General features: G+C 39.9%; 3 protein-coding genes across 4 annotated transcripts; 1 reads left to right on the plus strand and 2 right to left on the minus strand.

The window, feature by feature from the left end:
• Window positions 1-1,679: 1,679 nt before the first annotated feature.
• On the minus strand, window positions 1,680-8,397 carry LOC311255837 (general transcription factor IIF subunit 2-like). 2 transcript variants are annotated; one of them, XM_084350489.1, is made up of 9 exons: window positions 8,264-8,397; window positions 7,618-7,691; window positions 7,355-7,379; window positions 6,529-6,667; window positions 4,864-4,923; window positions 3,580-3,661; window positions 2,943-3,042; window positions 2,684-2,827; window positions 1,680-2,517 (listed from the first exon to the last, which is right to left on the minus strand). In XM_084350489.1, exons 1-9 carry the CDS (start codon window positions 8,327-8,329, stop codon window positions 2,395-2,397), a joined length of 813 nt encoding a protein of 270 aa, XP_084206615.1. In that variant the 5' UTR covers window positions 8,330-8,397; the 3' UTR covers window positions 1,680-2,394. The 2 variants fall into 2 exon arrangements, with proteins under 2 accessions (XP_084206615.1, XP_084206616.1); XM_084350490.1 differs by lacking the exon at window positions 4,864-4,923.
• A 110-nt stretch (window positions 8,398-8,507) lies between these two features.
• On the minus strand, window positions 8,508-11,320 carry gpalpp1 (GPALPP motifs containing 1). Its single transcript, XM_084350377.1, has 7 exons — window positions 11,122-11,320; window positions 10,882-11,011; window positions 10,701-10,805; window positions 10,331-10,595; window positions 10,062-10,226; window positions 9,856-9,957; window positions 8,508-9,721 (listed from the first exon to the last, which is right to left on the minus strand). Exons 1-7 carry the CDS (start codon window positions 11,207-11,209, stop codon window positions 9,503-9,505), a joined length of 1,074 nt encoding a protein of 357 aa, XP_084206503.1. The 5' UTR covers window positions 11,210-11,320; the 3' UTR covers window positions 8,508-9,502.
• Window positions 11,321-11,848: 528 nt separating this feature from the next.
• Window positions 11,849-19,869, plus strand: ercc3 (excision repair cross-complementation group 3). The gene is made up of 15 exons (XM_084349719.1): window positions 11,849-12,019; window positions 12,611-12,810; window positions 12,949-13,185; window positions 13,316-13,365; window positions 13,464-13,599; window positions 14,569-14,739; window positions 15,096-15,300; window positions 15,612-15,926; window positions 16,013-16,197; window positions 16,814-17,016; window positions 17,121-17,217; window positions 17,537-17,654; window positions 17,776-17,894; window positions 18,634-18,783; window positions 18,898-19,869. The coding sequence occupies exons 1-15, from the start codon at window positions 11,992-11,994 to the stop codon at window positions 19,033-19,035; spliced, it is 2,352 nt and encodes a 783-aa protein (XP_084205845.1). The 5' UTR covers window positions 11,849-11,991; the 3' UTR covers window positions 19,036-19,869.
• The last annotated feature ends 327 nt before the right edge of the window (window positions 19,870-20,196 follow it).

Here is a 20,196-nt window from a genome sequence, read left to right on the forward strand (position 1 = left end):
GCAAGTATAAACGACAACGCAATAAATAATAAAGCTGAATAAAATAGAAAAAAAAGATAAAATGAATTAAGAAATGCACATTTTAGTTACGTAATGTCAAAGCATTCTCTATTTAAAGAAAGTAAGAAACAACAGTCAACATGCAGTCACATGTTATACTCTCACTTGGCTCTTACAAACTATTTTTCTCAGGTTTGCAGACTGTAATCACAAATTAAACAATTTTTACTTGGGACAGATTTGTTTGAGCCTTGGAAATATTTTACAATTATTTTTTTTATACATATATGAACAATCAACTTAATGCACATGAATAATGGCACTTGCACTTCGGTAGATATTTGCACTTTATTGGATTCGCACACAACATTGTTTACACATCACAGCAGCTCCACCTGAAAGGGAGAGTCAGGATCCTGAATAGAGGGAGACTGGACATGCTGTATCACTTTGTTAGTATTTGGTGGAACATGTGCCATAATTACTGTGTCTCACATGTGTAGAATATAGTGCCATAGGTGTGTGCATTTAGTTGAGTCACTGTGTTCAGTATGAAACACTAAACAGACAGTCGCTCTGGCCACAGGCTCAGCTCTCTCATCTCGGTGAAAAAAAAAAAGCTCCCATCTCTGTGGCACCGTGAGTCCACGACACGTTACGCGCCCCGTAACATGTAATCTGTTGTTTATGACAGATCGGACTACACAAATACACACAACATAACATGAATATGATAATCCATCGATCCACCGATTGACTAAGCTGAAAACAAATGCATACGACCGGGAGGAGGGTTAGGAAAACAGCGGAGAACAACGTTTTATCCTTACTTAAAAATAATAACACAACACAAATTAACCACGTGTAGTCTATAACCATGACTTTGAGAACATCATCGGTTGATGTGCGCTATAAATCCATCATTTGATTGTGTAGATTTGTCGTTACCGCTCAAACTCATCCACAAGCACTCATGAGCGCGCGGCGCTTGTCCAGAACGCAATTTGCTCGTTCTCATTGCCCCAGGGCACGATGGGAGGCCCCAGAGCATCATGGGGGGTGACTCAACTGCGCATGCTCTATGGGCCCCATAACGCGGAAGTAAACCCGGAAGTCAGAAACTTTTTCGGCGTATGCGCCAGGCGAGCAACTCCGTTGAAATCAACGGCGGCCATTTTCCGGTCCTGTATCCACTAATAATACATCCATGATTGGCACACTTGGTAACCTCCACTGTGAAAGCTTTATTTTTAGAGCTGATTATGCAAAAGTTTGTCATTTTAGACAATTTAATGTTAGTTAAAAATATCCTGCCACCACTACACATTTGGTGTTTAGTGTTAACCACAATTGAGGGATTATTGCAAAAGTATTGGCAGATTTATGAATCAGATATCAGTTGCTCTGAGCTATAGACTTCAATACTGTACAGACAGGTAAAGGTTTGAAGCAGGTGGTAAATTCCAGCATTTATGCAGTGTAATACATTGAATGAAAAGCCACTTAAACATTAATGTCGGTCATAGATTAGAGCAATATGAGCTCAGAGGATTTCGTTCAAATAAAATGAGCTGAGCTTTATGAAGAATATGTAATGGCTGGTTAGTGCATTGTTTTCAATTATGTGATTTACACTGCTGTAGAGGTGTTCTGTGATGCTGTTCTAGTAAAAAGTCAAATTATTTTTTTAATGAAACATTTATTACATAAGACAATTAAAATTACAGTGAAAATGGGCAAATGCAAAGAAACCTGAAGCACAAATTCAGAAATTACAGCAATGGTGCCTGTCTTAGAATTTAGCCAACATAAGTTCAGGCTGAATTTGGTTTTCCCAAGACATGGTGCAGAAACATGAGCAGATGTGTTTTTTGTTTTTAAAAAAAAGCATCATGTGTCAAAGAGTCAGATGTCAGATTATAAAATATCTAGAAAAAGAAACTTGCTCTGCACATATCAAATTAGTGATGAGGGCCATTACCTGTGTCGCATCCTTTGTGGTCTTTAGGTGTATCTTTACCTCTGGAGATACTTGTGTTAACAATATTAAAACATAATTCAATGCTAAGAACCAGAGTGCTACGTCCCTTGCCTCTGATAGATAGATCTAATTCAAAATACAGGCTGGTTTTCCTTCGAGGGAGTACGGGAGCTGTGACAAACCACATCAGGAAGAGCCGGTTTGTTTCCCAGCGCCTCTTCTTCTTCATACAAAATAACAACACACAACAACATCTCCCTGTACAACTTCCTTTCGCTTGACCTCATGTTCCAGTGTGTTCTGAGTCCTGATGTAATGAACTCAGGAGAGAGCTTCAAGGTCCAACCAAGGCCTGGTCTGGGAAGGCTTCACCGCCGAAACAAATGAAGGTGGTGGATCAGCCTTGGGAGAAACTATTCATCAGTCTTTTCTTCGGCCTGGTAATGTCGGTATTCTGGCCTGAGCTCCCAGGTGTTCTTGTGTGTTCCCTTCACATTGTAAATGCCGATATCACGCAAGATTTCCTTCAAATAAATCTGGAAGAGGGAAAAAATCAAATCAGAAGAGATGGATAACTCAGAGCTCTCGTTCTGTGTGACTGAAAGCTATAATAACTTTGAAAATTCTGCACCAAATAGTGGCCAATGGTGTTGTTTGAAATCAGTCGGTATAAACAGCCCTGATTTTGCCCTCCAGTCTTACCACAGGCTGTTTGGTGATATCCACCAGGTCTTTGATGTTGTAGTACTGGTGCTTCTCAAAAGCAGAAAACAACATGTCCAACACCTGCTGTTTGTCAGCTCTTGCTCTCTTGCCCTCCTCCTTCTTTTTCCTTATATAGTCGAGCTGCAGCAAAAAGTAAACAGAAAACAGATCCGGTATCACATATAGACCTACACATTACAGAGCCATACCAGTGGCTTTGCACATCATGCGTCTTATTACAGGATTTATTTCTTACATTGTACGTGTGGTTGGCCACAGGTTTGTAGTTGTTGGTGACAGGACTTTGCAACTGTTGTGAGAGCCTGACTGGCTTGGAGGACTCTTCAATTTGTAACCTGTTGGATGACGACAATGATTTTAATTGACAACAACAATACATGACATAGTGCGTACAGTGACCTGAAAAAATTTAAGAAATAGAAACACCAGTTTGATGTAATGAAATTTAATACATTTTGTGTGTTGCTTGTTACTTTTTTATGTGATTTCAGCATCTTAAATTAAAATTGAAAGTGTCAAACTTTGTAATTTGAATTATTCAAATGATAAAAAGGGCTATAGTGTATACTTCATTATACAGGGGGTTCCATTTTTCAAGTAACCCAGTTTACCCATATGTATGGACATGATTAAGATTGAACATGCAACACACATGAAAAAATGACATTTATACTGTATGTCCACATACAATTCCAGATAAACGTGCACAACAAGTTAGACTGAAACGGGAAATTCTGGGGCCTGTATTTACTGAAATATAGGATTAAAAATACCAAAATTCCCCTTTAAAATGGTAATCAATGATCATTCATCTAACATTGCAAATTGACTGCAGGTTCAGGTTCTTAACACACTATTTTGTAAATACTCACCTCTTCAGCCTCATGTAGCTCTCACTAACAGCAGGTCTGCACTCTGCTCTCTGTACTACCACTCCCTCCAAGGCTATTTTATCTGAAAAATAAAAGCGTTAATTAATACCTCAATTGAAGTCGACGCGTCCCACTGCCATTTTAAGGTGAGTGTTTACTTCATAGACAGTGAAGACTGAGCCGTTGCATGTGTGTAAGAGAGAAGTGATGAAAGAATACACTAAGAGTGAGTCAGTTTGTAGAGAAAAAAATACACTCCAACAGTTTGCGAGTGACGTGAATCTAGTTCAGCCCAGGCTCTCTTCTGAAGTCGAAGTTAAGATGTTAGAGCAATCCACAGTCAGTTTCTCAAACTCCACAATAGACTGTACTATTACTACTATTCCTCCCATGATTGATTCCAACTCAGTCAATGCATTTCTACCAAAAACATCCCAGTACAGTACAATTATCCTTTTTTCTACAAGTACTTGAAAATTACCACTTATTCAAAGCTATTTCCAAACCAGCAACTACGGTTGGTTACAGTAAAATGTTTGAGCCAGAGCTAAAAGGTTTATGCAAAATCTATATAGTTCTATACTGTCAACAAATATTTATTCAGTATTTTGGCAAATAACATTTCAAAAAAACCTTCAGCCTGCTTCATATGCATTATGTGAAGCTGTTTATAGGCTGCTGGGCATTTGGATACATAAACAGCTTTATTAGTTTCACCCATCAAAAAGAAAATCACGTTAATGAGTGATTCTGTCATATTAGTTTGATAAACACTAAACAAGTGAAAGAAGAAAAGAAACACAAAAATCAAATAGCCAAATCATCAACAAATCTTATAAGTGACACTTGATCACAGTCTTAGCTTATTTACATGTTGTTTTGAGAAAGCTTGCTAATGTACTGTATAGTAGATCTAAACTAACATTTAGAGCAGTCAAATATTAATTATCTTTGCCAACACGATGTCACAACTTGACTGACATTACAACCACCACGAGCAGGTAGCTCTCTCCTCCAAGCCAAGGGTGCAGAAGCTCCATATGGATTATATAATTGTGCTCAAAAACAGAAAAGGCCCGTGAGCTGCGTCAGGTCAAAACTGGGCGCTACATGGGCACAAGGTGTCTACAGTTTTGATACCAATACACGCATCTTCCAAAGCATGTATGTGGGTTACTATTGTGGTACTACAAACACTATTTATTAATAAAAATAATAGACACTCAGTATGTCTGATTCCTAAGTGTGCAACTTTGTCACTTGCTGGCGAAACGGAGGACTCACCTGGACCTGCCCCCGCCCCAGACCCTGAGCTGCTGCCATCAGATCTCTCTTCTGATTGGCCTACAGGAAGGGAGGGAGGGATGGTGAACATGAAAATACAGGGGATGGAAGACGGAGGGAGGAGGGGATCGAACAGTGAGAACCACACCCAGGGTTTAGTCGCACACGAAAACGTTTGATCACACAGAGCCCCTCGGCTCAATGTGACGAGTACACACGCGTGCGTATGAGCAAAGCAAGCATGCCCTTAAAATAAGCGAGCACAGATCCCTACCCCACCAGAGAGGGCTGCACAAACACTGAAGCTCTGCTGCTAGACACATGCTGCAAAAAAAACACCAGGATAAGAAATTCTTATCTTGGTGGGTTTCTGCAGGTGTAGAAACTCAAGCTGTTCTTGTAAAATACCCTTCTGCCATCTAGTGAATCTTACATTTGTTTTTATGTTTTACAGCCCCATAAACTGGTGAAATGTTGTTACATTTTAAATAATTAAAATGTGACCATATGGTCTTTAGTGTGCTACATAGTCAATACATCTATAGAGGTTACATCACACTTAATACCATGTAGCATATCTGTTGAAAGAATCTGAAAATCTAAATTGATCTGTTGATCTTTACAAATTAATGAATTGGTAATTAACAATAGCATGGTCGTCAGGGCTGATTTGTGTGTTTTCTTTTTTTTTTTTTTTAGATCAAATGATATCAAACTGTGACCTTAAACTCAAAAGTAAAATCGAATCATGGATTCTGAGAATTGTGGCACAGTTGCGATGTCTTATTATGTCCATTATGTCCAACTTTTTTTTAGCAGCTGCCTTCTTGGCCAAGCCTCCATTACAGAATAATATCAAGTCATCCCTTTTAAATGCTTATAAAAATAAGAAAACAAACAAAAACAACAATTCAACTGTGCAGCCCTAAAACACGCACACACACACACATGAGTCGGTGTCCCAAAGTAAGTACAGTAGCACAAGCTCACCAGCACCCGTAGCAACAAAACACCTACATCACAGAGGGCAGACAAGGCTGGTGAAATTCAAACCAAACCGAAGAAACACATGCACAAATTAAATCAACTACAAATTCAGTGAGGATTTGTGTTGATATTGATCTACTCTATGTTAAAAGAATCCCAAATTGGGCAATTGCACCTGATCAGATACCCAATCTGCTGAGTTGATTGGCGGTGGACCGAAAAGGTCAAACCACAAAGAAATGACTGACAGAAGATCAAACACTGAAACTAAAATTCCCATATACGTAGAGACAGAAACACAGATCAGACTGGATGAAAACAATTTCCAACAGACCGGCTCTCTTCTGTGTGCAACTGAGTGTCACTTATCCACTGAGCAGTACATTTTTCATATGTATTCTGTTAGGACTGTGGACAACCTCACACTCTGTTGAGAGTTCACAACACACAGAGACAAGCAGGGCAGGCAAAAGAAAGATTGTGCGGGAAGAGCAAGCTGTACAAAGAGCAGCAGGATGGGTGCCTCAGCCACCACAGAACTTACCTCTTGGCTCAAACACAAACAAATATTTCACATCACAGAAAACGTATAAAGGAATTTGTAGTTTGTCACGAGCACCTCATCTTGCAGCAGAGGTGTTGAAGTCAGACACTTGGCAGATGAAAACAGAAACTCACCTGATGAAGTCTCGGTGAAGACCGCCAGCGTCTGACCACCAACTGACTGCATGGTGAAGGGGTGCTCACGAGGTGCAGACACCGTCTTATCTTCTATACCCTCTATCACAGTCAGCTCTTCGTTCAAAGTGAAAGACACCTGTAAGGAGCAGCAACATTTACATTTAATCTTTTCAGCCCCTTTCCAGATTAAAAAAAAAAAAATCTTACTGCCATTATCACAAATCCAGTACAGCAGTATAACAGGACAGGTACGAATAAAGTCACTTGTTCTGACTGCTCTGAAACAAAAAAGACGAGATAACCTACCTAATCTATCACATACTTCTTTGACAATAATGATGTCCAAGACCATGTCATTTTTTTCTTAAATCACACAAGAATGGCTATCATAAATTATGTGAGTTTCTCTTACAAACAAAAGCATTGCATAATCTCACCCATTTCCTAGGATGCGTAATTAATCTAAAGAAAATATTTTATTATTGCAATATAGCTAAGTGCAATGTCCAATAAAGAAGCTGAAAATGTTTGATAAAGATAAAATGTGTGGCAAGATTACAGTGAAGGATTATAATGAAGTACTGTGGGGCTGCAGAGATGCTCTGGCCAACAAATCTTGCTCTTCAGAATAAATGTCCCATCTTCATGATTTTTACACTTTCACTAGTTAAATTTAAACTGTGATGCAAAAAATATCATTCTCACTATTCTGTAATCATATTGCATTCACAATATCTGTCAAAATAATCACAATATGATTAACTATCACACAATTATCTCACTGTGCATGGCATTATATGTAACTTCTTTCATTATCACTTACCTCTGCTTTTCCTTGGTTTCCTTTCCTTGGAGATAAAAAAGATTAGCAAAATTTGAATTAATTGACTGTCGAGAATAACTTTATTCTAGTGCTAGTACAACAACAAAACACTACTTGTATAGGCTTCAATCAGCACACACAAAATGTACACTTCTCTCTTTCACTTCCAATTGCATATTCAAATGCTGTGATAACACTTGTGTTAAACACAGACAGTTAAATAACATAAGGCTATTTAATTGCTGCTCAGTTGTTTCACATACTTGCAGATTCGGAGTTTCCCGACCTCTCCTCTTCCAGTCGCTTTGGCCCATTGTTGAGAGAGGTATTTGGGCACCTGCATGAAGAAACATGGGCATATTTTACGAGGGCTACTTTCGCACCTTGACAAAAGACCTTGTGGCTCTGACAGACATATTAGGAGCTAATCATTTACATTTCTGCAAATTTTGGCGAAAAACATGACGTTAACGAAAACACTACATTACTCTGCCACCAGTAGGAAAAAGTACTTTGTCAGCTACATGACGGGCTGTGCAAAGTTATTTATTCTGTACAGACAGTTGCCAAACATCCCTCCTTACAAAGTGCATTTCTCCAGAGCTCATCGATCGCCTTCCCTGCTAACAGGCTATAACTCTGACCACCTTTTGTTTACTTTGGGTGATTTACCTGCATTTAAAATAATAGAAGAGAAGCAGTGGAGTGCATAAAAAATAAATATACAGTGAGTTGAGAGCAGCTTAACTTGTCTAGCTAACATGAAGTTAGCCAACGTTAGCTCAACGCACGGCATCTTTCATTGTAGCGGCTCATGCTAAGCTACATTACTGTTAGCCTTCGCGGTTTAAATTAATACCTGTCCCTATAGCCCATGAACTGGCGTTACCAAAAAGGTTAAATACGCACCTTTACAAGCCACACACCCGTGTTCTGCTTGGCACCAGTTAAATCCACTTCTCCTTTTTCTGACATGTTTTAAAATGATACTTCTTCTAGCTTATTAATGCAACCGCCACACGCATGCGCAAAAGAACTACGACAGTACGGCAACATAGAAGGTCCATATCTACTGCGCATTCTTTGAGTTTCTTGCCAATATGTAACCAATACGCTCAATTATAAGAATGTATGTGCAAAACAATAACAAATATATGAAAAAAGACAAAGTTTAATCAACTATATAAAAAAAAAACTGTCAGAAGCAGACACATGAAAGATTGCAAAGGTACAGGATAATGCAGCATAACAATGCATTTTACAGCAATCTGGAAAAGGCTTGACATAAAAACAAATAAATCAATCAAAATTTTACAAAGGGCCACATAACTAGCAAGGCTGAGCATTGAAAGACTGATTTCTTTAGTGATTTGGTTGGCCAAAGGGCAATCAAGGGCAATGTCTGGCTCTAAAAAGCCACTCATATATAACAAACATTATTAGAGGTTACAAATAAGAATAAAGGGTTGGACTTTCACAGGCTTGTTAAATATTGCTCAAAACTTGAGCTATATTAAAAGGAGATGATCTCATGCAGCATTGAACAATCCAGCATTACAGTACGCCCGTCGATTTATCATTTGTGATTAACATCATTCATACTTGTTTATCACCTATCGTTGTAATTGCAATGATGGATTGTTCTTCATTATTGATGCTTATTTAGTCAAAATTAATCGTTTTAAGCAATTGCTTAATCTGCATTTTCAAAGTGTAGTTATGCAATTGTTTTAGCAAATAAGATAAAAATGATCAGTCCAACAGGATGAAAACCAAGCAAACTAAATTCAACAGGTGATTTTACGGTTTTCAAAAGATAACCTGACAAACTGCATACCAATGTAGGAAAAATATTGAATTTATTTGAATATATCCTTCCATGTCATCAGGCCTGAGAGTGTTTCCTGAAAAAATACAAGCTCCAACATTTGCCCAGCCAGTGACATGAACTCTCATAAATGGACATGTCTTTATAGTCCATTAAGTCCAGTTTAGTTTACCTTATAGACAAACAAAAACAAATAAATTCTCCATTTGTGTAACACAACTATCCATAGAAACATAGTCCATATTGTAGAACCCCTGAATGAAAATATCACCAGCCAGACTGTAACTGGAAGCAACACATTTCTAACATTCTGACAAGTGTTACAGGAACATCTTGTCCTTGCTGTGGGAGAACCGTGTGTTCAGTTCCTGAGATTTCTTCAGCAGCCGCTGCTTCTGTGCCTCATCGAAACGATTCACCTGCAGGTCTTCATCTCGATCGAATGGTCTCCTCTCCACTGGTTTGTCAACCTTCTCTTTTGCTTTTTCCTTCATCGTCTTTGTGTGTAAAGTCATCAGAGACTCGGCACGTTTAGTGTCCTGGTGACAGGGAGTGGACAGAGAACTTTCAGTCCTGAGTTTCATATGAACGCTTCTAAAATGTGCATTTCATCTGGCATAAATTATATGTTGGGACATTGAAGAAAAAAAAAAGATAATGTAATGATACTTACATTATACTTAGACACTTTCTCTGCCATTTCCAAGTCCTTTCTGGAGAGTTGTGGGGCATCATCTTTCTCCACCTCACCTTTCTTCTTTCCCTCAAGGCGTTCCTATTGGCCAAGGAAAGATCCATAAAATACAGGAAAGTAATGTTTGAAAAGAATTGACAATATTAAGTAAAAAGATATTAGTTTAGTCATTTTTAATTAATTACCCTGATCTTGCGCTCCCTGTCTGCTGGTGTATCTGTCCACATAGAGCGATCCTTGTTTTCCGGACCTGACTTCTTCTTGAAAGTTCGAGCCCCCAAGCCAATGTGCTGCAGTTCTGGTGGGAGCTCAGTCATCCATGTTTCTCTGGTGAGCACCTCAGGAGTGTCCTATTTACACAGAAATACACACAGGAAACACATTCAGCTAGCAGAAACGGAAAACGTTAAAAGGCATAAAAAAGGAACAGCACCAGGAGGAGTGGAGGACTCACATCTCCTGTCAGCTTCTCTTTCATCCTTCGTGCTCTGCGCTCAAAGTCCAGAGCCACAGAGTCTTGAACCGGCCCTTTGGACGGCATGGGTCCGATCACATCCTCATCCTCTCCCTCGCTGCTGGAGGACTCGGCCTGGTAGCCCGGGGGAAGGGCAGGCCCTGGGATGTCCTCTCCTTCTTCACTATCATGGTCATCATCATCATCGTTTTCATGTGCTGCTCTGCGAAACCCAGGAGGCAAAGCTGGTCCCAGTACAGGTGGCCTGAGAGAACACCATGAAGTCACAGCTTCCATGATTAACCATTTAAAATAACTATTTACACTCGTCATAATTAACTGGAATACATTGTAGTATTTGTTTGCTCACCTTTCTGGTGAATTTTGTTTTTTCTTGAATCCTGGTGGCAGGGCTGGTCCAAAGAAACCATCATCATCATCATCTTCTTCTTCTTCTTCTTTTGTGCTCTCCACTCTGTTCAAAAGTTAACTGTTACTGTTTTGTTTGTTGAGACGTTTATTTCTATAATTTTAGTCCGTATTGAACCTACTTTTCTGTAGATCTGTCCGCATCTGTGTGTCTTGTTTTCGCTCTTTTGACCGCCACCTCCGGTTCACTCTGATCCGAGGAGCTCGACGGTTCCCCCCGTTTGTAACCGGGAGGCAAAGCAGGGCCGGAGACTACAACAGGTTGAGAGATGAAAAAACATCAACTACCATGGGGAAAGCAACCTGATACAAAAATTATTGATTTATAGTGCACAGTGAAAGGTATTTTGTCTGATACTTACATTCGTCATCATTATCAGAGTCTTCATCGCTCTCCTCCTGTCTGAACCTCGGGGGTAAGGCAGGTCCGATTAGTTTGTCGGACGACATTTTGTTAAATACTCAGTCACGTAGTCAAAGCAATTAATAGTGAATAAAAAAGGGTGCCCCATAAACCGGAGGAAACCCGAAGGACGTTTTCGACCTTTCACCCCGGAAGTAAACAATAAGGCTTTAGCATCTTGTATCAAGCTAGCTAAAGTTAGCCGCACTGAAAACAGAAGTAAGCTATCCCGCTGCAAGAATAAAAGCACTAGAAATTATATGTGATTGCTGCTATAGCAGTTAGCTACTTTTCAACATGCATCCATGAATACGATTTCTGGTGTTGTACAAACGTAGTCTATATATCTCTTTATCATTCCTGATTATTGTCTTTATTTGTAATGTCTTTATTTTTTCTGTGTGTACCATAGACTGAATAAGTTTTTTCTTAGAAATTAAGTAAAACAAAGATATTTTCATGTATTAAAGTGTCCCATTTTGGTGGGAAGAGAAAAACTGTAATGTTAGGTATATTCATCTCCCCTTTATGTACACCTTTTTAAAATTAATTTATTAGTTATTTTTGTATTACTAAATGTTTTTATTTATTGTATTATTTATTTATTGCATTATATGTATGTATATTTTAATTAATTTATTTATCACGTTAGTGCATCTAAATGGAGTTTTTATTTTGAAGTCTGGGACCGGAAGTACTCGACACTTATGCCGGCGGTGTTACCTTAACGTGTCACTACGCAGTCTCGTTCAGGGTATTTTAGGAGTACATCAAGCCGGTTGTGAGGATATAGCTGGCATGCTGGAAAGATACTACCAAAAACTGTAAAATGGGCAAAAAGGATAGAGGAGATCGGGGTGAGTTGCTAACGTTACAGCTTAACCAACCCTAACGTTTGCTAGCTATTAGCTAACTCTGTGGCGAGTTGACAGATGATGATGTTGAGGTGTTAACGGAAACTCACATTTCTCTGTTGTGTATTGTTGAACACACTTGTCTTTGGACGCCTCATTTGATGATAAAGATGGCAGACAGATAGTGAAATGGTTCCTTATGGTAATATCTTATGATATATGTCTTGCTGTACTTGGTAGCTACCTCTTGTATCACCACTATATTCAAATGAAGAGATAATAAATGTGAGTTAAAAGTGGGGCTTTATATGGGTGTGACTGATATCCAGCTAACTGTAAAGAATAAACTGCAGCCTAGAATGGTTAATTATATTTCAAAAAGCATGAATCAGCCACAAACCGTATGACTTATTGACTGAAATATGTCCTTTATCAAACAAACACACTTGGACATGGAAAAAAATGCTAATAATCAGTTTGTTTTAAGAAAATAAGTATCATGATATTGCTTGGATTGTGAGAATCTACAAATAGTTCACTTATTTTTCCACCCTATTACCTTGGATGTTTTTAACTCATACTGTCTGGCTACAGACAAGAAGTCCAAAAAGCGCTTCTTTGAGGAGGAAGATGATGAAGAAGAGGCGGGGGGCAGTGAGTCTCAGGAGGCCATCCCTGCTGCTGCAGGAAAACAAGTGGATGAGTCCAGTACCAAACTGGATGAGTATGGAGCCAAAGACTACCGTGCTCAGATGCTACTGAAGAATGATCACTCGGCACGCCCCCTCTGGGTGGTAAGACATTTTTGGATTGTTGCTGTCTTCACATGAGGCAGTTTACAAATTCAAAATCTTTTGCTCCCCTTCCTGCAGTTTTACAAGTTTTTTCTGTTTGTACATTTTTTCTTTTTTTGTAATTCTCCTCCCCTCCAGGCCCCAGATGGGCACATCTTTCTCGAAGCCTTCTCACCAGTGTATAAGTACGCCCAGGACTTCTTGGTGGCCATTGCGGAGCCAGTGTGCAGGCCTAACCATGTCCATGAGTACAAGCTGACAGCCTATTCCCTGTATGCAGCTGTCAGTGTCGGGCTGCAGACCTCTGATATTGTGGAGTATCTGCAGAAACTCAGCAAGACATCTGTACCTGATGGGATCGTGCAGTTCATTCAGGTCTGAATGGGAGAGGTTCTGGTGGTTTGAGGGAATAGGAGGGGAATTTTAATGAAAAAAATATTCAACGCGCTTTTGATGTCATGTTTGCAAAATGTGGTCATTTAATCACTGCATTTAATCCCTTCAGCTCTGCACAGTGAGCTACGGCAAAGTCAAGCTGGTGCTCAAACACAATAGGTAAATTCATTTCAACAACCATTCCTTCTGTCTTTGCATCTTTAATTATCCCTTCAGTGCAGTGCTCTTCCTTAACTGTGCTACTTATCTACCCTCAGGTATTTTGTTGAGAGTGCCTTCCCTGATGTGATCCAGCGGCTTCTGCAGGACAACGTGATCCGTGAATGTCGTCTCCGTACTGCAGACGGGGCAGACACGGAGCTTATTACTGAAGTCGTCCACAGCAAGTCAGCGGTATGCCATCCAACACCTTTTTCTACCCCCATACAGTTGTATCATTTCAATAAAAACTATAACATGAATAAGTTGTGAAGGAGGGACCCTGCTCTGTGAAAGGTGCTATACGACATAAACTTTACCTTTTATATAGAATAAGATGTAAATAATTTATTAATTTAAACATGTTTTAATCAGGTATATGTTTGACTTTACTACCCAATGTTGGGTAGGGATACAGTTTAGGGCTGCAATTCACAATAATTATATTCACCAGATATCATTGATTTATTTGGTGATTATTTTTATGATTAATCCATTGATTGTTTAGTCTGTAAATATATATAAAAAAATGCTCTCTGAAATATTCCTGAACCTTACAATTGCCCCAAAACCCCAAACTCTTCATTCACTCACATAAATGACAAAGAGAAGCAGCAAGTCTTTACATTTAAAATGCTGAGACCTGCATGAAAAATGACAAATCAACTTATGAGTTATCAAAATAGCTGGAAATTAATTTCTTTTGATCAGCCAATCAGCTCTAGCCCAGGTACAAAAGACTCAACTTACTGCCACTTCATTTTGATAATAATGATAATTTTAAAGACCTTTGGATGTTTAGAAATGTCTGTTACACTTCTGACAATAACTGATATCACACCCATGTGTGATGTAGTGTTGCACTATAGTGCAGTGCAGTGTACTGTGTACTAGGTGGCAGCACAACCAGGATTTTCAACCTGTGTGTAGCTACTCTTAAAAATGTCATTATGCACACATTTAAAAAATGATTGATGACATGAGGAAAGATGTCTGATGTAGGAAGTGAACAGTTATATCAGGCCCTTAAGTACATTTTAACATCATTCAATTGAAAAGCAACCCCAGTCAAGTTTTGGCAATGGTTTTGAAGAGGACCAACAGGAGTTGTAGTTTGCCTTAATCATACACTGACAAATGTCCCTGTGTGTCTCCTTCTGACAGATCTCAAAGTCTGTTCAGGATAAGGGAAGTACTTCCACCTCACAACAGCCGAGCGATGAACAAACGTCAACCCAGCAGGTCCCGGATGACATCTTCAGCTACTATGAACAGATGGATAAAGAGGAAGAGGAGGAGGAAGAGACTCAGACTGTGTCCTTTGAGATTCGCCAGGTAGTCATCTGATTTTTTCTTCAATTTGTGCTGTTTGACCCTAAAATACATTACTGACTGTTTTTTAAACTGACTTTCTGTGTCTCTTGATATGTATGTAGCAGTATCTATTACAGTAATCTTGTGAGGGTCTGCAACTGACAACTTTTAGTTATTATTGAACAATCTGTTCCTTATTTTTATGATTGATTGAGTAAAAATAAACTCTATATCTGGCACTCTACTTGCAATTGTATTACCGCAAGATGATACTGTATTATTGTGGCTCTATTTCAAATTAAGTGCAATGCATTAAAAAAATGAAATCATATATTCCTGCACTACTCTGAACTATTTTCTTCTCTGATCTGGTGTAGGAGATGATTGAAGAGCTGCAGAAGCGCTGCATTCAGCTGGAGTACCCCCTCCTGGCAGAGTACGACTTTCGCAACGACACAGTCAACCCAGACATCAACATAGACCTGAAGCCCACTGCTGTGTTGCGACCCTACCAGGAAAAGAGTCTGCGCAAGATGTTTGGAAATGGACGTGCTCGCTCTGGGGTCATTGTGCTGCCCTGCGGTGAGACGGCTCGATTGGAACATTGAGTTCCACAACAGAAAAGACACAACCAGAGCTTTTCATCTCAATAAAATCACAAACCAGAAATGGAAAAATAGTAGAACTTTCATATGAAAGGATGTATGATATAAAGTGTTAAACAAATAATAGCTTAGTCCTTATGAAAAAGGGATATGCTCTTGTATTTTTCTTTTTCTTAGATCTTTTCTTAGATCCACTTAAGCAACCCAGCCTATTACTTACTATTTCGAATCATTTTGTAGCATAAATCTTGTACGTTTCAATTATTTTATCTTCCCTTTGCTTTCCAGGAGCGGGCAAATCCCTGGTGGGTGTGACGGCAGCGTGCACGGTGCGTAAACGCTGCCTGGTGTTGGGTAACTCCTCAGTGTCCGTGGAGCAGTGGAAGGCACAGTTCAAGATGTGGTCCACTATCGACGACTCTCAGATCTGCCGCTTCACCTCCGACGCAAAGGACAAGCCCATCGGCTGTTCTGTGGCCATCAGCACCTACTCTATGTTGGGTCACACCACCAAGCGCTCCTGGGAGGCTGAGAGGGTCATGGAGTGGATGCGGAGCCAGGAGTGGGGACTGATTATCCTGGACGAGGTGCACACTATCCCTGGTGAGCTGTTACGGTACATCGTGTTCTCGGTGTAACTTTTTTTCGTAACGTTATGCTAACTTATTAACTCTGTGTTTTCTCTGTAGCCAAAATGTTTCGTCGTGTTCTGACCATCGTCCAGGCGCATTGCAAAATGGGGCTCACTGCCACACTGGTCAGGGAAGATGACAAGATTGTGGACCTCAACTTCCTAATTGGGCCAAAGCTATTTGAGGCCAACTGGATGGAGTTGCAGAACAACGGCTACATCGCCAAAGTCCAGTGTGCAGAGGTGAGAAATATAAGATTAATTAAGATAAAGGGACATAAACGTAATATTTCATGAATTAGGCAGCTTTGATGTGTGCTCTTCTGTCTGTGTAGACTTTGATACATGATTGATGTAGAGCTGTAGTGCTTGCAGCACCACGTGCAAAAAGTTGATCATGGAATAAGTTGGGCTCATGTCTCACATATATAAGAGTTTGGACTCTTAGATGTAGCTGAATAAACAAGTGTTTTCTCTGTGAAACAAGACACTCACAACACTGTGGTTGTCTTAACCTCAATATCATATGACTCAGTGATATTTGGCCAAGGCTCTGTGTTCTCGCTGCAAACAAGGTTTAAGTATCGTCTTTGTGCCAGAGATCTGAAAGCTGACCTTTGTTTGAGAAAGGTCAATATAAAGGATTACCCAGCTTGCTTTCACTATTTTAATGTGTTGGATTTCCAAAATCCAACACATTAAGTGCACTAAATTTTTACTGTTAAGCCTTGAACTACTACTTTTATTCCTACATAGTCTGTTTTTATAATTGCCATGATGACAGGTGACTGCATTACCAAGTGAGCATGATCCACATTGATAAAGCTATCTGAACAATGTACCCCTGTCTGTGCTTCAGGTGTGGTGCCCAATGTCTCCAGAGTTTTACAGAGAGTATGTGGCCATCAAGACGAAGAAGCGCATCCTGCTTTACACGATGAACCCCAACAAATTCCGTGCTTGCCAGTTTCTCATTCGCTTTCACGAGCGGCGCAATGACAAGATAATCGTCTTTGCTGACAACGTGTTTGCCTTGAAGGAATACGCCATTCGCCTCAACAAGTAAATTATTTAGAAACAAGAGCAGCACTTTAAATGTTTCTGTAAATTTCCTGCTGAGATCAGATTTCTTAATGTTTTTAATTCTGCTCTCAATTCCTCTCAAGGCCATACATCTATGGTCCGACCTCTCAGGGGGAACGTATGCAGATTTTACAGAACTTCAAACACAACCCCAAGATCAACACCATTTTCATCTCCAAGGTAAACCAATCAATCTGTAATGGACTTTGTGTATATAATATGGGTTTATTCAGCCACCATGCACCATGCTCGTATGGCCAGTAGGGGGCAGACCAGAGTTTCTAGACAACTACCTAACCATGATAAGCATTCTGTGCCTATATTTAATGTTATTGCTTGATGTAAGTATGATGAAAGATTTTCACCTTCAGAGGTTTGGACCTTTTTGTAAGAGAAAATCTGAAACATGTTCTTAAAACAGCAAATGCATGCAGACACAGTGATGAAGTGGTGATATTTCCTGTATTTGAATTCATACCACATCTCTCTTGCGAAACAGGTTGGAGACACCTCATTTGACTTGCCAGAAGCCAATGTCCTGATCCAAATCTCCTCCCATGGTGGATCACGCAGACAGGAGGCCCAGAGGCTTGGAAGAGTTTTACGAGCCAAAAAAGGTTATTTTGCAAAAAAAAAACCTTGTTGTTGTTTTGCGTGACACATGCTGACATAACTGTCATATGTTAGTTCATGACCATAAATAAAGTTTTTCTCACCCCATCTGTTTGCTTGTTTTAGGGATGGTAGCAGAGGAGTACAATGCATACTTCTATTCACTGGTGTCCCAGGACACTCAGGAGATGGCTTACTCCACCAAGAGGCAAAGGTTCCTGGTGGATCAGGGATACAGCTTTAAGGTGTGTTCACCCTTACATTACAGCATTTTATCATCTCTGCACATTTCACATTATTTGTGTGTCCTCACAACATTACACCACTAATTTCACCCCGTTCGAACACCAGATTGTACGTTCCTTTTATGGAACTCATGATTCATACAAGAGTGACATTAGACACAGAATCTGAAGGGGCTGAGATTTATTTCACTTAGTTTTGAACAGCCTGATTTAAGTACAGTATCAATTTTGAATGTTGGATTTCCTTTGTTTCCATTTCTGTTGTGGATACACTTGCCCCAGGCTAGTTAAAACCTGATATAAGATGTGTAAATGGGTTTGGTTTCATCCGATCCAGTCTGGCAGGCATTGTGTAGTGTGAGGCTGGCCAAGGTGAACCAAGAAATCCTAGTCATTCTGGCAGGTTTACAGGGACAAAACAAAGAATGAACCAGAAAATACACTGGTTTCAGAAAGAGCATCTTCTACTCACAGAAATGATTAACACCCAGAACTTCACCTATTCTGCTGTAGATACCTTATCTTACAGGTCATGTGGAGTACGACTGCATATGTGAAAAAGTAGCTAAAAGCCTTTTGCGGCTCCAGAGGAAGCTGCATTTAATCTGATGTATTTGTGACAAACCCTTTAGGTCAAATAGGAAAATGTTTATGAATGTGTTTGTGTTTCATCCTTGGTCACCTCATTGTTGCTCTCTTCACAAACACCTTTTCTAAGTTGTCATGTTCTTCTTCACAGGTGATCACAAAGTTGGCAGGTATGGAGGAAGAGGACTTGATGTTCTCCCACAGAGATGACCAACAGCTGCTGCTTCAGAAGGTCCTAGCTGCTTCAGATCTTGATGCCGAGGAGGAAGTGGTGGCGGGAGAGCTGGGTGGGAAACCACAGGTGAGTACATGCACCAAGCGTGGACCAACACATAACACATAATTCCCTTTGCATGATTGCTGTTGTGCTATTGCATGTTGATATATTTCCACATGTTTTCTCTCTCCTCATCAGTTCACAAGGCGACCATGCACCATGAGCTCCATGTCGGGTGCAGATGACACCGTCTACATGGAATATCACAGTCGAGGCAGCAAAGCGGCCGCGTTAGCAAAGGGCGTTCATCCACTCTTCAAGCGCTTCAGAAAGTAGATGCACTAACTCAAAACCTGAAAACGTACTCGGCTACAAGAGGGCAAATAGGATGAAGTTAAAGAAAGCTAAGGAGCGGGTCACAAGCAGCATGTTCAGATAGTCCAGATTTTCTAGAGAACAGAGTAAAGCCTTGAGATAATCTGGAACTGAATATCATCTGAAACTACTGATAATGTACTGTACATTGCTTTTCTGATGAAGAGGGCTGAAATGACCTCTTCATCTGGTTAAGAAGGCAGCGTACAATTCCTGCAGGGCTCCATGTGATGAATGTGAACGTGTCAGCTCCAGTTTCCTCAAACACCTACATGCATGACATTTGCAGATGAAATGCAAACTCTCTCCAAGTGTTGACAACAGTTGGCTCTCATTTAAAAAAAAAAAAAGGAAAAAGAACGTTATATGGCTTTCTGATCATGGCCAGTTATTAACACTTAAAGGCTTCAAATTGCTGTTTGCAGTGCAATTCAGCCACAAATGTCTGTACGGAGGATGTGTACTGGAGTATGGCAGTCAGATAGGTGAGCCCTTTAAGTAGCTAAAGATCAGCTCTCAGTCATTTGGCTGGAGAGGAATAAGGTGTCTTATGTGCTGCCAGCGGTTGCTTCACTGACAACTGTATCTGAGGAGGAAAAACGAGGATGTATGTTGGACTTTGTCAATACATATTTTTGTAAATGCGGCTTCATTTGTGGCCCATACATGGTGGATATTAATCTGTTCCTGATAGCCCTACTGGTGGTCATTTTCAATCGTTTGTTTTGCTCTGGAATTTCCTTCTTGAAATGTTGTTAAATATGTTTTATAAAGAACAAATGTCTTTGAAATGTCCTTTTTTGTGATTCTGCCTCTGATTCTAAAACTCCACTTTTTTCCGCAAGCCATGAGGCCTGGAGGAGCAATTTGTCTGTTATATACAACGGTACTTTATAAAACACACAAAAATATAGCATAATGAAACATGACGTAATTAAAATCATGTTTTTTTTAACATGAAACTATAAAAACACATAAATAACTGTTGTTCCTACCATCAAATGAAGGCCACACATCACATTTTCTTTCCCTGTGCACACATTTCTTTGAATTTGTTCTAGTAGGCAAAGTGCAGCTGCAAGCTTCCTCCCCCTTGAAGACTGAAAGAAGGGAAACTTTGAG

Source organism: Pagrus pagrus, assembly GCF_965226575.1.
Source record: "Pagrus pagrus genome assembly, chromosome: 1".
Lineage (NCBI taxonomy): Eukaryota > Metazoa > Chordata > Actinopteri > Spariformes > Sparidae > Pagrus > Pagrus pagrus.

Bases quoted from the DNA above. Each gene is read 5' to 3' on its own strand.
- LOC311255837 (XM_084350489.1), bottom strand. From the start codon at position 8,329: ATGTCAGAAAAAGGAGAAGTGGATTTAACTGGTGCCAAGCAGAACACG. The intron at 4,924-6,528 runs GTGAGTTTCTGT...CCCTTCCTGTAG, and splicing joins CTTCACCGAGACTTCATCAG to GCCAATCAGAAGAGAGATCT. The intron at 2,828-2,942 runs GTAAGAAATAAA...TTTTTGCTGCAG, and splicing joins TGGCCAACCACACGTACAAT to CTCGACTATATAAGGAAAAA.
- gpalpp1 (XM_084350377.1), bottom strand. From the start codon at position 11,209: ATGTCGTCCGACAAACTAATCGGACCTGCCTTACCCCCGAGGTTCAGA. The intron at 10,596-10,700 runs GTGAGCAAACAA...GTGTTCTCTCAG, and splicing joins AAACAAAATTCACCAGAAAG to GCCACCTGTACTGGGACCAG. The intron at 10,227-10,330 runs GTGAGTCCTCCA...CTGTGTAAATAG, and splicing joins AAGAGAAGCTGACAGGAGAT to GACACTCCTGAGGTGCTCAC.
- ercc3 (XM_084349719.1), top strand. From the start codon at position 11,992: ATGGGCAAAAAGGATAGAGGAGATCGGG. The intron at 14,740-15,095 runs GTAGTCATCTGA...GATCTGGTGTAG, and splicing joins TGTCCTTTGAGATTCGCCAG to GAGATGATTGAAGAGCTGCA. The intron at 15,301-15,611 runs GTGAGACGGCTC...TTTGCTTTCCAG, and splicing joins GGTCATTGTGCTGCCCTGCG to GAGCGGGCAAATCCCTGGTG.